The following is a 15,376-nucleotide window of genomic DNA, read 5'->3' on the forward strand; positions in this document are numbered from 1 at the left end:
ACAACCAATCTTTGTCAATATCCTGGGAAAACCCTGGATCAGTGATCAAAGCAGGAAACTAGTGCTTCACTGTGGTGTAACCTTTGGTTGAACTTTTCAGATTTTGATTTCAAGAGGTGATACGTTGCATAAAATTTAATTTCCTGGTTTCTCCTTGTCTGTTCATTTAAGCAATGCAAATTACAAATCTTGTGGAAGTTTGGTAGTGTCTCACTAACCCTAATTAGCTCAGCACTGCTGCCTTTAAATGATTAACTGTGTTTTTAAGTGAAATCTTCTGTACTGAAGAGTATTAAATGTATTTTAATTCTGTAAGAGTATCACTCAGTACTTTTAATGTACTGAGCAGCCATGACCCTTAACTCATTTAGTTATTTCTTAATTGACACGAGGAGTGCAAAATTCTGGTTAGTTTTGTTATTACTGTATGAAAAGCAAACAGCCTGGCAGTGTTTAACAAAAAAATTAGTTCAATCTGGGGCTTGCATTAAGTTCTGGAATACAGAAACTAAGTCTGTCTTTCCTGTTGTCGTTCTTCTTTGATGAGTAGATTTGCACACAGTTGTTCAGAAGCAGTTGTTACTTCTGATTTAGCAGCTAATCTGTTGTGATAAATTTATTTATGATATTTACACCAGCAAAATTGCTGCCTGTTTGTCTCTTTGCAGGTATTTTTTCCTTTCCAAGTGTAGCACTTGCTGATGGGTTTGTTGTTGCTGTTTTAATACCATATAGAGAGTTTCTCAAGAGCATTTTAATTTCTCATGCTGTCCTCCAAACAGCTATGTTACGTTCTGAGTGTCATCTGGAATGTTATTGCTGCACCTTCTTCACCAGGTCATTAATGAAATTATTGACTGGTATTAGGAGCAGGGCAGACCCCATTACCATGTCCTGCCAGTTTGACAGTGAGCTATTGATAAGTGCTCTTGGAATATGGATTTCCAGATTGGATACTCCCACATTATTGTAACCTAATCTCATCTCAGTTTCTCTGCTTTGCTTATAAGAATGTCATGGGAGACTGAGACAGTCTCAGAGGTCTTTCTCAAAAGTGAAGCAACATCTTAACTCTTTTTCTTTCATCCCACTATGGCTTAATGGGATTGATATTTTACCACTTTGGACCAAATTACAGTGTCTAGCATAGAGTTTTGTATCGGTCTTCAGCCTTTCTACTGCTTTCTCTCTCTTCCTTTTTCATGCCTCTGTCTTTGGAGGCAATCCAATCCTACATGGACACTGCAATCTTGTGTCATTCACTTTAGGTGATCTTGCTCTAGCAGGGTGTTAAACTAGATGATCTTCAGAGGTTCCTTCCAAACCCCACCATTCTGTGATTCTGTGGCACTGACAAAATTAATTTCTTCATGTGTCGGTGTGAGCTGAAATTCCCCCCCCCACCGACAATAACCAGGCTAGCCCAGTCTGGAAGCAAATGAAGGCTGTATTTACAAGCAGATGAAATGCAATGAATATGTACAAATATACAAAATTCACAACACTTACAAATATATACAATCAACAGAAAAACACACCCAAGCTCCCTTTGCTTCCCCCCCAAGGGGACCCTCCCAAAGGGGGCCTCCCTCTCCCAGGAGCTTCCCCCCCCCGACCCCCCTGGACAGAGAAGCAGAGTTTAGTTAGAGCAGAAAGTTGTTAACTTAGCTGCCAAGGTCAGTACGTGTTATCTTCAGCCAGAAGAGAAGAAGAAACAGCAGCCAGACAGCCCAGCAACTGCCCCCACTGCCGAACGCAGAATGCCTACTTTGTTTTGGGTAATAGTTCTTAAACATTTCTATCTATCCAATGGAAGTGTTTAGAACAATCGTTATTTTGCTTTCTTACACCCAATAGTGACTTATTTACATTCTTTCACTTTCTCTGTTCTGAACTTTGCAAGGAAAAATTAAAAAGACAGTTTCAAACCATCACAGTCCACCCCTTCTAAACAATTCCATTGGCTGCTACTATCATTTATCTAATCTAAAATAATATCTACAACAATAGGTGAATAAAGACCATAGTCCATTCCGGCTATTTCAGATGTAGATGATTCAAAAGAGTCAAATCACAGGAAAAACAGCAAACACTTTGTTTCCTCGCAAATGGAGCGAAGAAAGGAACAGGGACTCTCAGGTGACTCAGGGCTCTCAGGGTTCGTGCACCGTAGATCTCATGGACTCTCCTCTTGGGCGCGATGCTGTATCTGCGCAACACTCTGAATCTAACCTCTCTCAGCCAAAGTTAGATTTCTTTGCGGAATACACTGAATTTCACCATTTTCTTGCATCACCCAATAGGTGCGACCAGGACCTTCAGCAGAAACCACCCCTCGGACAGGTTTGGCCTCTCCTGAAGGAGAAAATACCCAAACAGTTTTGCCTAACAGATTCTTTTCTCTGATAACAGGAACTCTATCACCTTCTTCCTTTCGCAACAAATCTGATTGGGCAGGTCCAGCTCGATTCACTGAACCTCTACTATTCACCAACCAGGTTGCTTGTGCTAAATGTTTCTCCCAGTTTTTCAAAGATCCACCCCCCATGGCTTTGAGAGTGGTTTTCAGCAAACCGTTGTAGCGTTCGATCTTCCCTGCAGCTGGTGCATAGTAGGGAATGTGGAATATCCACTCGATGCCGTGCTCTTTGGCCCAGTTTTTTACAAGATTGTTCTTGAAATGAGTTCCATTGTCTGACTCAATCCTCTCTGGAGTTCCGTGTCTCCACAGGATTTGTCTCTCCAGGCCAAGAATGGTGTTACGTGCAGTTGCATGAGGAACTGGATAAGTTTCCAGCCATCCAGTGCTTGCCTCTACCATAGTCAGCACATACTGCTTACCAGATGGAGAACGAGGTAGAGTGATGTAGTCAATCTGCCAGGCTTCACCATACTTGTACTTGGACCATCGGTCACCGTACCACAAGGGCTTGATCCGCTTTGCCTGCTTAATAGCAGCACAAATGTCACAGTCATGGATGACGTGTGTGATAGCATCCATGGAAATGTCAATGGATCTGTCACGAGCCCATCGGTAGGTTGCATCTCTGCCTTGATGTCCTGACGAGTCATGGGCCCACCGAGCTAAGAACAGCTCACCTCGGTGTTTCCAGTCAAGATCAGGATCAGAGTTTGTGTCCACCTGGGAAACTCTTGCAGCTAGATCTGCCTGATGGTTGTGTTGTTGTTCTTCAGTAGCTTTGCTCTTAGGAATGTGAGCATCGATGTGTCTCACTTTCACTGGGATTCTCTCAATGTGAGCAGCAATGTCTTGCCACAGATCTGCAGCCCAGATTGGCTTTCCTTTCCTCTGCCAGCCATTCTTCTTCCAGTCTTTCAGCCAACCCCACAAGGCATTGGCTACCATCCACGAGTCGGTGTAGAGATAAAGCTTTGGCCATCTCTCACGTTCAGCTACGTTAAGAGCTAGCTGGACAGCTTTTACCTCTGCAAATTGACTGGATTCTCCTTCTCCATCTCTCGCTTCTGCAACTCTGCGCGTTGGACTCCACACTGCAGATTTCCACCTCCGCTTGTTCCCAACCAGACGACAGGAACCGTCTGTGAACAAAGCATATCTCTTTTCATCATCAGACAGATCACTGTAAGGAGGAGCTTCCTCAGCACGAGTTACTCTCTCCTCTGGAGGTTTTGCACAGCTTGTGCCTTCTGGCCAGTTTGTGATCACCTCCACCAAACCAGGCCTTTCGAGATTTCCCATTCGAGCTCTCTGTGTTATCAGAGCCATCCACTTAGACCAGGTAGCATCTGTTGCATGATGTGGTGAAGAACCTTTGCCTTTGAACATCCAATTCAGAACTGGCAATCTAGGAGCTAGAAGAAGTTGTGACTCAGTTCCGATCACTTCAGAAGCAGCTTTCACTCCTTCATAAGCAGCTAAAATCTCTTTCTCTGTTGGAGTGTAGTTTGCCTCTGAGCCTCTGTAGCCACGACCCCAGAAACCAAGAGGACGTCCTCGTGTCTCCCCTGGAGCTCTTTGCCATAAGCACCAGGTTGGACCATTGTCACTCGCGGCCGTGTACAGAATGTTCTTAATGTCTGGACCAGTTCGGACAGGTCCCAGACCCATCGCTTGGACTACCTCTCGCTTGATCTGGTCAAAGGCTGCTTGTTGCTCAGGACCCCATTGGAAACTGTTTCTCTTTCGAGTCACATCATAGAGAGGTTTCACAATCTGACTGTATCCAGGAATGTGCAGTCTCCAAAATCCCACTATGCCTAGGAAGCGCAGAGTTTCTTTCTTGTTGATGGGATTTGCCATGGTGGAGACTCTGTTTATCACATCCATTGGGATGTGACGGCGACCATCTTGCCACCGCACTCCCAGAAACTGGATTTCTCTGGCAGGTCCTTTCACCTTGTCTCGCTTGATAGCGAAACCAGCTTGCAAGAGAATGTCAAGGATTTTGTTACCTTTCTCGAAGACTTCTTCAGCAGTCTCACCCCAGACGATGATGTCATCGATGAACTGAATGTGTTCTGGAGCTCCACCTTTCTCCAAAGCATCATGGATCACTGCATGGCAGATGGTTGAACTGTGAATCCACCCCTGGGGCAAACGATTGAATGTGTACTGAATGCCTCTCCAGGTGAAAGCAAACTGAGGCCTGCATTCCTCTGCTATGGGAATAGAGAAGAAAGCATTAGCAATGTCTATGGTAGCATACCATTTGGCCTGCTTGGATTCCAGCTCATATTGGAGTTCCATCATGTCTGGTACAGCTGCACTCATGGGTGGAGTTACTTCATTCAAGGCACGGAAATCAACTGTCAGACGCCACTCTCCATTCTGCTTTCTCACAGGCCAGATTGGACTGTTGAAAGGTGAATGAGTTTTGCTGATGACCTTCTGACTCTCCAACTGACGAATCAAGTTTTGAATGGGCACCAAAGAGTCACGGTTGGTTCTGTATTGTCTGTGATGCACAGTTTGAGAAGCAACCGGCAGCTTTACATCCTCTATCTCATGTTGTCCCACAACTGCAGATTCATCTGAAAGCTCAGGTCTAATGGACAACTTCAATTTTCCTCCATCAATTTCTACAGTTGCTATTCCAAAAGCCCATTTGTAACCCTTAGGGTCTTTAAAACGCCCTTCTCTCAGAAAGTCAATTCCCAAAATACAAGGTGCATTAGGACCTGTTACAATAGTATGTTTCTTCCACTGCTTCCCAGTTAAACTTATGTCAACCTCTATCTTAAACAACTCTTGAGATCCACCAGTGACTCCCTGAATAGTTATAGATTCTCCCCCTTGATAATTTGATGGTATTATGGTGCACTGAGCTCCTGTGTCAACCAAGGCCCTGTACTTCTGAAATTTTGAAGTGCCAGGCCACGGGATGTACACATCCCAATAGATTCTGTTATCTCCATTATCCCTTACCTCCCCCTGGCGGAAGGCAGGGCACCCCTAATGGTGGGGATTACCTCCACATGTACAGCTGGCACAACGTCCAGCACCAGAATTAGGATCACTGTTGGAGCTATCAGAGTTGTTCTGGGAAACTGAGGAAGCAACAGCTACCCTCCTGGTATTGCTACCTCGGGATCTGCCCCTCTGCAGCTCCCGTAACCTCTTGAAAAGATCAGAAGTTGGTTGACCATCCCATCTGTTCATGTTCTCACCAAACTGATCACGCAGAGTTATCCAGATACTGCCACGTGATTGCCTCTGCTGTCTGTTTTGGTTTGACCTGTTCTGGAATGGCCTCCTTGGAGCACGTCTGTTTCTGACAGCTGAAACTTGTATCCATCTGGAGGAAGAGGAATCAGAATCATCCCCCTTCATCAAGTTGCATATGGAGGTTTTAAATTCCTCCTTCAGCTCTTTCATGCAATTCTTTATTTCTCCAGACAAAGTTTCAATGGCTGAAACCAAAGAAGTACGTGCAAGACTATCCTCCAATTGCCTCATTTGGTCAGTGAAATAGCCAACAGTGGGAGGCACTCCACCATAATTTCTTGCCACAATCCTGCTTGCCAGAATAGTAGCATAATTAGGAGGAGCAAGCTTAATGAGCTTTTTGGCAAGGCCTGTTCCAACAGGAATTTCATCAGGATTCAGAGTCTTATGATCTCCGTATATTATTTCTCTCACAGCAAATTCTCTCAGACGCTTGATTCCCTCATCTATTGTGGTCCAAGGCTTAGGGTTCCATGGTAAATCATCTCTGCTGGGGTACCTCAGCGAGACTGCCAGTAGGAGGCGTGCCCACAGAGAAACTTTACCAATGCACTTGCCTAGGTGCCTGTCTATGCCTGTATCCTTTGAGAGCATCCCCAACTGAGAGGCCGACTTGTCGCCTACCACCAATGCTGGGGCTCCCATATCAAAACACCTGGCTAGCCAAGACAGGACTGGCTCATTATCTCCTCTGATGTAATCCTTTCTCACATGTCTAATTTCCTGTCTGGGTGCATTAGCTGACTGTATGTCATCCTCATCATCATCATCATCATCATCCTGACGTCGCTGTCCCCATAATCCTATTTTAATCCTCCGTTGAATTTCCTTGAGTTCAGAGGCACTGCCTGCAGTTGCTAATTCAGCAGGGTCTACATCTCCATCATCCATGTGGGGTCTCAAGAGGTCTGCCAGAGTTTTAAGGCTAACCTTCTCTTCCTTACCAGAAGGATCTTTCTTAACAGAGGGACCCTGAGTAGAAGGACCCTCATCTCCATCTGCACCATCTCCTGCAGCATCTGCATCTCCTCCTGTAGCTCCTTTACGCTTTCTGCTTACAGTGGCCACCAAATTTACTGGATTGGCTTTCACATTCACAGCAGAGTTGGAGGGAGTAGAGGAATTTTGTGCAGGGTTAGCAGGAGCAGAGGGAGTCTGTGCAGGGTTGGCAGGAGGTGTGCTTTGAGATCCTGCAGCCACTGCTGCGTCCATCTGGGCAGCAGAGGGAGGAGGAGGAGACTGTGCCTCGATAATGGCGTCTGCCTGCACGGCTATGTCTGTCTGCGCAGCCATTTCTCTCTGTGTAACTATGTCTGCCTGGACAACCATTTCTCTCTGTGTAACCATGTCTGTCTGCACAACCATTTCTCTCTGTGTAACCATGTCTGTCTGCACAACCATTTCTCTCTGTGTAACTATGTCTGTCTGCGCATCCATTTCTCTCTGTGCAACTGTGTCTGTTTGTGTACCCCTCTCTGCCCATGTCCCCCTCTCTGCCTGTGTAATCGAGTCTGTCTGTGTCGCCGAGTCTGTCTGTGTAACTATGTCTGCCTGTGTACCCGAGTCTGTTATCTCAGATTCTGGCAAAGGTCCCGCAGCTACTGCTGCTGGCTCTGAGTCAAAACTATCGGCAGCTTTCTCACAAACCTGAACTGTGATTTCCTGGTCACCGTAATCAGAATCAGAAACCAATTCCGAACCTCTCTGAGCTTTTCTATGTTTCTTCTTACATCTACGCAGGTTGGAAGAGTGAGTAGCCTTACGTCTTTCTTGACACAGTGCTATCAGCAGCCATATGATTATTCCAAGAAACAACAAAATTAAGGCTAGCACAAGGTATCTAGGGTACCACTGGTTCCAAAGACCCTCTGTAGTTGTAAGAGGAGTAACAAACTCAAATGTGTCTGCTAGCAGATTCATAGTTGAGTTACCATATCTTCTAAGCCCAATAAGACCACAACAGAATTCAACAGCATTCAGTAACTTGTTCTTAACCCAAAGAAACGACTTATATGCCACATATCTCACAATCTTGTCTATCATGCAAGAAATGGCCCATCTGTAGACAATCACACTGATAATAGATAAAATAGAATGACTCAGAACCCAAAACAGCTTCATTTTGCTTCCTAATCTGAGCAGAAATAAATCACAAGCAATCGAGCCCCGAGTTGGAGCGCCAAAAATAAAAAGTGTGTCGGTGTGAGCTGAAATTCCCCCCCACCGACAATAACCAGGCTAGCCCAGTCTGGAAGCAAATGAAGGCTGTATTTACAAGCAGATGAAATGCAATGAATATGTACAAATATACAAAATTCACAACACTTACAAATATATACAATCAACAGAAAAACACACCCAAGCTCCCTTTGCTTCCCCCCCAAGGGGACCCTCCCAAAGGGGGCCTCCCTCTCCCAGGAGCTTCCCCCCCCCCGACCCCCCTGGACAGAGAAGCAGAGTTTAGTTAGAGCAGAAAGTTGTTAACTTAGCTGCCAAGGTCAGTACGTGTTATCTTCAGCCAGAAGAGAAGAAGAAACAGCAGCCAGACAGCCCAGCAACTGCCCCCACTGCCGAACGCAGAATGTGCAGAATGCCTACTTTGTTTTGGGTAATAGTTCTTAAACATTTCTATCTATCCAATGGAAGTGTTTAGAACAATCGTTATTTTGCTTTCTTACACCCAATTTCACATTCTTTCACTTTCTCTGTTCTGAACTTTGCAAGGAAAAATTAAAAAGACAGTTTCAAACCATCACACTTCATTAATTCAGTTTAGAGTTTTATTGGAAACCTGCTGAAGTACTTTTTTTTATAAGCTGGATGAATTTTAGGCAGTGTCTTGAGATCTCTCAGTTCTGTGAGAAATAACACATAGAGCAGATGGAAGGTGTTGTAGTTTAAGCCCAGGTGGCAACTCAGCCTCTCTCACTCACTCAAACTCTCCTGGTGGGATGGGGAAGAGAACTGCAAGGGTAAAAGTGAGCAACTCATGGGCTGAGCTAAAATCAGTGTAATGGGGAACTCCTTCCCCACTTCCCATGGCAGCGGTGCTCAGCCATCTCCGGGAGAGCCAGGCTCCATCACGTGTGACAGTGACATCACTCCAAACCTTCCCCTTTCCTCCTTCTTCCCCCAATTTATCTGCTGAGCATGGTGTCCTATGGTCTGCAATATCCCTTTAGTTGGCTCTGTCCCCTCCCAGCTTCTTGTGCACCCCCAGCCTGCTCACTGGTGAGGTGGGGTGAGGAGCAGAAAAAAGCCTTGACCCTATGTCAGCTCTGCTCAGCAGGAAGGAAAACATCCCTGTGCTACCCAGCACAAATCCCAACCACAGCCCAAACCAGCTACTGAGAGGAAAGTCATCTCGACCCCAGCACAAAACCAGCATATAGGGAAACTCCTGGGTCCAAAGAAACTGTACTTTCGCACAGTCACGAAAATATTACACTGAAGTGTGATGAAAAACCAAAATTTGAATGCCACTGAAGTCCCCTACCAGAGGAAATAAAGCCTGGTGATATGAATAAGCCCCGAGATTTCTAATCTGCGTTTTTATTATTCGTTTGACAGGTAATGTATAGGCTTAATATTGCTTAATGGGATTGCCAAATAATTTAGTTTAAAACTCTGGTCTCCTATAAATGTTTTAATATGGTTAGGGAATCTTTGTCACTGTTTCTAGACTCTGCTTCCAAATGCATCTATTATTTTCTAAACAAAAGAATAAAATAACATTTCATTACATTAAGGAAACAAAGTATCTTTGGTAGCAAGCATGAAAATAAATCACCAGTGTTAAACTGACGTTCTGTTGATATTTGCTTGTTTGTAAAAAAACATCTTTTTAGCAAAATTTCCTTTGGAGTCATTGTTCCCATTGTTACTGGTTCTACATCTTCATATGGTAGCTGTGTGAAAGCACAAGGAATTACTCCCTCTCCCCTCAGAAAGCAAGCAAAAAGTTCATTCATTAGTCTTGACATTCTCAGTCCAAGAAGGTCCATTTGGAATGGAGTTAAACATGACTGATCATCTTAGTGTCAATTTATGCATGGATGTGAATATTTTAAGAAAAAAGCAGAAGACCTCACACATAGGCCTCAGAGTGGTTCCAAAGAATGTTTCTCAATACGGTGATAGGTGCTTTATATTTACAAATACATATCTGTGGATATGGACCATTGTGGACTGCAGTTACTAAATACAGGAAGAGTGTTTGTAAAGTTGATAAAAATTAAATATTTTATTATTAGCTTTATTCACTAGTTTTAGGAAAAAATGTTGGCCTTTAGTCAAGCTGAATGGTGCTGTCAATATGCCAGAGGGACCTGGACAGGCTGGAGAGGTGGCCCAGGTGAACCTCATGAGATGTAATGAGAGCAAGTACAGAGTCCTGCACCTGGACTGGAACAATCCTCACCTTCAGTACAGACTGGGGGAGGAGGTCATAGAAAGCAGCCACGAGGAAAAGGACTTGGGGGTGAGAAGCTGGACAGGAGCAGGCAGTGTGAGCTTGCAGCACAGAAGGCCAATGGCCAGAGATGGAGAGGGAGGACTCTGCCATTTTACTCTTTTCTGGTAAGACCTCACCTGTAATGCTGTGTCCAGGTCTGGAGCCCTCAATACAGGAAGGACATGGACCTGGTGAAGCAGGTCCAGAGGAGGCCATGAAAATAATCAGAGGGTCAGAACACCTCTGCTACGAGGACAGGCTGAGGGAGCTGGGGGTGTTCAGCTTGGAGAAGAGAAGGCTCTGGGGAGACCTGATAGCAGCCTGCCAGTCCCTGAGGGGAGCCTGCAAGAGAGATGGAGAGAGACTGTTTGCAAAGGCCTGCAGGGCCTCCAAACTTGAGCAGAGCAGATTTAGATTGCATGTTAGGAACAGGTGCTTTACCATGAGGGTGGTGTTACACAGGAACAGGTTGCCAAGGGAGGTGGTTGAGGCACTATCCCTGGAGATGTTCAAGGTGAGGATCAACAGGGCTCTGATCTACTTGAGAATGCCCCTGCTTGCTGCAGAGAGGGCTGGACTGGATGACCTTTAGAGGTCCCTTCCAGCCCAAACCATTCTATGATGATGTCGCCATTTTCACCTCTGTAAAGCCATTGAAAGTTGGCGCTAAATACTACTCACAATCATAGAACCAGAGAATCAGAATTGTTTTGATTGGAAAAGACCTCTACAATCATCCAGTCCAGCCATCAATTTAACACCACCATGGCCATTAAATCATGACCCGAAGTGCTGTGTCCACATGTTTCTTGAACACTTCCAGGGGCAGTGACCCAGTGTGTCTGTTTGCTCTCTGTTTTCCCCTGTGTAAATGCTGGCACATGGTCAAGGTAAGAAAATCAGCTCATAAAGGATCTCTTTTTTCTAAAAATCATGATAGTATTGTTATGGTGACAGTGAAAAACCTTCTGCAACCTTCTTTCTGTAGCAATGAAATAGTGTCTTGTGAGGAGTTTCTAACAGTCACACTAACACAGGTTCCTCATGTTTTTCAGGTTTCCAGACAGCATATTGTTTCTATGTAACCTAATGAAAGCAGTGTGTGTTCTGGAGAGCCAAATGTTTTCTGATCTTGAAAGAACCTAATGAATAGCTGTACAGATATATAGATATATATTAAAAAACAGAATAAACCCATCAGTAACATATGTAATGAAATTATGGTTTAAGTATTCAGAATCATGCTATAGTTTCCTATTTGAGGCACATGCTGCTGTGGAATTAATATTCCAGTGTCTCTGCTTTTTCTTTGTTAGTTTCTGTCTGTGATGCTAACAACTACAGAAACTGAAGTGTCACTTTCTTTTTTTACAGACTTTTATCCTTGCTACCTTCTTGTTCTTTCACTTATCCAATTAAATAGTTTCAAATCTCTTTTTATCAAGTACTTGTCAAGCATTTGGTACAGAAGCATGTTTTTTCCTCTGCCTAGTTAATTAAGGTGCCTGTAAACAAAAAGATCTACAATTCAAAGCCAAGGAGTGTTTCACACAAGGATGGAGGTGATAATAGCTTAATTCCTGCTTGATCTTCCCTGTCTTTGCCCTGGCTACTTCAGATTGACCTTGTCCTCAATCTGATGACCTCCCCATTGCACTCAGCCATTTGGAAAGCTGCTTATACCGTAGTTGGCCCTCAGGGGCTATCTGGAAGACCAGTGATCCATTGACCCATGTCAGGACTGGGTTTTAGATCTGATCTACTGAGCTTCTGAGGCAGCTGTACAGTACACCCACTGCAGACAAAGCCAGTGGGGCAGTCTGATGGCGTTTTTTCCTACTTCTCAAGTAGCATCCAGTCTGCAGTTGCTGTATGTAATACATTTCCTGAAGCAATTACATGTATCGATCCTTTCTGTACAAAGGAAGGAAGTTCTCTACTTTAGCAGCTCAATTTTTCTAAATCCATCAAATTGCCAGGTGTATTGGGTGTATTTCAGTCTCAACATCAGGTTCCACCAAAAACTCCCTACCTTTGTATATGTAATAAGGGCAGAAATAGATCTGTCTCAACAGCCTTCTTCTGTGAAGTGTTATGCAAGGACTTTGCAGACGCTTACAGAAGTGTAAATAAAGTTCTGATTACATTAACTTCGATACATTTCTGTATATACAAGTGCCTGTTCTGCAACAGAAATGACAGCTTACAAAGTTGCATGTGTGTTTGTATAACAGGGAAACACTCTGCTTATCCAGGAGCAGAGTGTTTCCCTGTTATACAAACACACATGCAACTTTGTAAGCTGTCATTTTAGCTTCCTAGCATGTTATATTCAATTCTGCACAAGAATGTGCCATTTTCTGCTTTAAAACATTTTGCCATTAGTATTAGCTTGTTTTCTCCTAAGGCATGGGGATCACAGTTCCTCTGCTCTTAAGTGCTTGCATTTTTCCCCAAACCATATTTAGCACGCCAGCCCTGGAGGTGTTGAACGTGGAATTCCAGTTCTGTTCTGCACTGGCCTGTAGATCACACTTGTTTAAAGCAGTGATGGTCCTCACAGGGAACTCAGCAGATACACAGACCTTGTAAAATTCTGAAATTCCTTCCTTTTTTTCATGAATATGTGTGAAATAATGCATGATTGTCTGAATTACAGACTGGATACATAACTGGGCTAATGACCATTCCAGGACAAAATAGTATTCATAGGACAATCTTAGAATGGTTTGGGTTGAAAAGGACCATGAAGATCTTCTAGTTACAACTCCCCTTCCATGGTCAGGGACACTTCCTGCTAGAACAGGTTGCTTAAGACCCCATCCAACCTGGTTTTCAACACTTCCAGGCTTGGAGCCTCCACAGCTTCTCTGGGCAGCTTGTTCCAGTGCCTCACCACCCTCATTTGGAAAAATACCTTCCTCATGTCTCATGCAAATCCATCTTCCAGTCTGAAGCCATTACCCCTTGCCCTGTCACTCCATGCCTTTCTCAAAAATTCCTCTCCAGCTCTTCTGTAGCCCCTTTCAAATCCTGGAAGGCTGCTCTAAGGTCTTCCTGGAGCTTTCTCTTCTCCAGGCTGAACAGCCCCAACTCTCTCAACCTGTCTTCACAGCACAGGTGCTCCAGCCCTCTGATCATTTCTGTGGCCTCATCTGGACTCACTCCAATAGTTCCATGTCCTTGTGTTGAAGGCTCCAGAGCTGGACACAGCACTGTAGGTGGGGTCTGACTTGATTCAGCTTTGACTGTGTTTTTTTTTTTTCTGAACATGTGGTATAAAAGTCCGGGTATTTTAGAATTCCCAGGGGGGAAAAAAAAAGAAAAAACAGACAAAATTTCTGCTCGTTTAGCGATCTTAGATAATAGTCTAAACATAAACTTCTCAGATCCTTTATGTTAGAGTAAGATCACAACTGGATTTTCCACCTTTGTAATTACTATACCTGGTGCTCCTTTCACCCAAACTATGGACTGCCATTTGTGCATTAGCATTTGAAAGGGTGGATTGTATTAAAATGGGAAAGAAGCCTTTTTTCCCCAATTTCTTAACACCCTTGGTTGTCTGTTGCTTTCCAATCAGTATGTTCATTAGTCTGATAAGTTTTCTCTGTACATAACATGCAACCAAACCCAGCATTCTGACTTTTGTGTCCCGTAGTCTTTTGTCTCTTAGTTCTTTGTCATGTGAAAAGCGTGGTAAAGATTAATCATATGTAAAGGTTTACATGTTAAAAAGTATAAAAGAGGAGTTTTCCCCCTTCTAGAGAGAGGGAATGCCTGTGGGAGGATTTTGTATGTTCTCTTTGCCTGATGCCATTCTAATCTTTGTGGTTTTTTGACGACAACAAAGAGCATCCTCTGACAGAATTTATAACGTGACATTGTTTTTCATTTATCTACAGGAATTGATTCCTGAATTCTATTACCTCCCAGAGATATTTGTCAACAGCAACAATTACAATCTGGGAGTGATGGATGATGGAACAGTTGTGTCTGATGTTGAACTTCCACCATGGGCCAAAACCCCAGAAGAATTTGTTCGCATCAACAGACTGGTAAGATGGCTGTCCCCTACCGTCTGTAGCCTTTGTCTTGCAGGAGTGTTTTGAAATAGTTTGGATCTTTGCTTTCAGTAGAGAGCTGTTTATCATTTATGTAGGACTGTGGCTGAAATCATTGGAAGCAATGTTCGATTTACAAGTTCAGGAAGAAAAAAGACACAAAAGTATTGCCCATTGTGCAAAAAAGTTTGAGTATGATCTAAATACAGGAGGTCTTATCCTGCTTGTATGTCACCTCTTGTTGTCCTAAAGTAAATCACCACTTTCCAGAAGATGTGGAAAAGCATCTTTAATCACAGAAATATTTTGTCACACTCATTACTTAAGTGTAATTTTGGGGGTTTTCAATTTAAATCTCCATTTAACTCCAAAGATCAGGGAAGAAGGCTGCAATCTAAATCTTCTGCCATCCCTTCAGTTTCTTCCATTAAACCAATTTTTTTTAAAAGGGAAAATAAACCAGAATTCCCCTTTGCCTGCTTCATTCCCCAAACTTGTAAGGCCGTTCTCTTCCCTCTCTTGGAAAATCCTGTTGCGAGCACTTCCTGCCTGCACTGTACCCTGTGGGCAGAGAAATGAGTTACAGAATTGCTGTTACAGTGTCATTGCTGGCCTTTTCACTGCATTCTCAGAGCCCTTCTCAGAATGAAACAATTCTGCATCAGTGACACTCTAAAGAAATCAAAGAAGCTTTTTTAAATGAATCTTGAAAAATGAGGCTGCAGTTTTCATGTGGTGATCAGCTAACTGGGAAGTACTGAATTATGACATGGGTACCACAGTTGGACTTAATAACATCATGGTATTCCCAAGTTTAAAAACAAGTATTGGCCAAGTGCTGTTGCTGGCAGAACATTGGATCTCACATTCAACTGCAGAACAGTCAGATCAGAAAAAATCTATGATGTGCAGGTCATCACAATGCTTTACACTGCACCTCTAGTGCTGATAGGATACCATGGTCTTCAGAAATGTTCTTTGGCCTAGATTTCTGCAAGCATTTGTCAGGTGCACCATAATAATCACAAATTCTGTGAGGTTAATTTAGTGTTTTGCATCATACAGAAGTATGTGCAAATCGTATTGAAATGAGGTATTTGGCAGGACTCCTTGGTAAGCTAGATTCAAATGCAACTTTTGATGTTACAGCTG

At 43.6% G+C, this 15,376-nt stretch overlaps 1 protein-coding gene across 1 annotated transcript in view; it reads left to right on the forward strand.

Annotated features, from left to right (window-relative positions):
- LRBA (LPS responsive beige-like anchor protein) overlaps window positions 1-15,376 on the forward strand; it is a 352,375-nt gene that overhangs the window by 252,270 nt on the left and 84,729 nt on the right. Inside the window, exon 46 of the mRNA XM_054392204.1 lies at window positions 14,066-14,218. Coding sequence (XP_054248179.1) covers window positions 14,066-14,218 — 153 coding nt within the window. The remainder of the gene's footprint in view (window positions 1-14,065; window positions 14,219-15,376) is intronic.

The sequence above is a fragment of the Indicator indicator genome, chromosome 25 (assembly GCF_027791375.1).
Source record: "Indicator indicator isolate 239-I01 chromosome 25, UM_Iind_1.1, whole genome shotgun sequence".
In the NCBI taxonomy this organism is placed as follows: Eukaryota; Metazoa; Chordata; class Aves; order Piciformes; family Indicatoridae; genus Indicator; species Indicator indicator.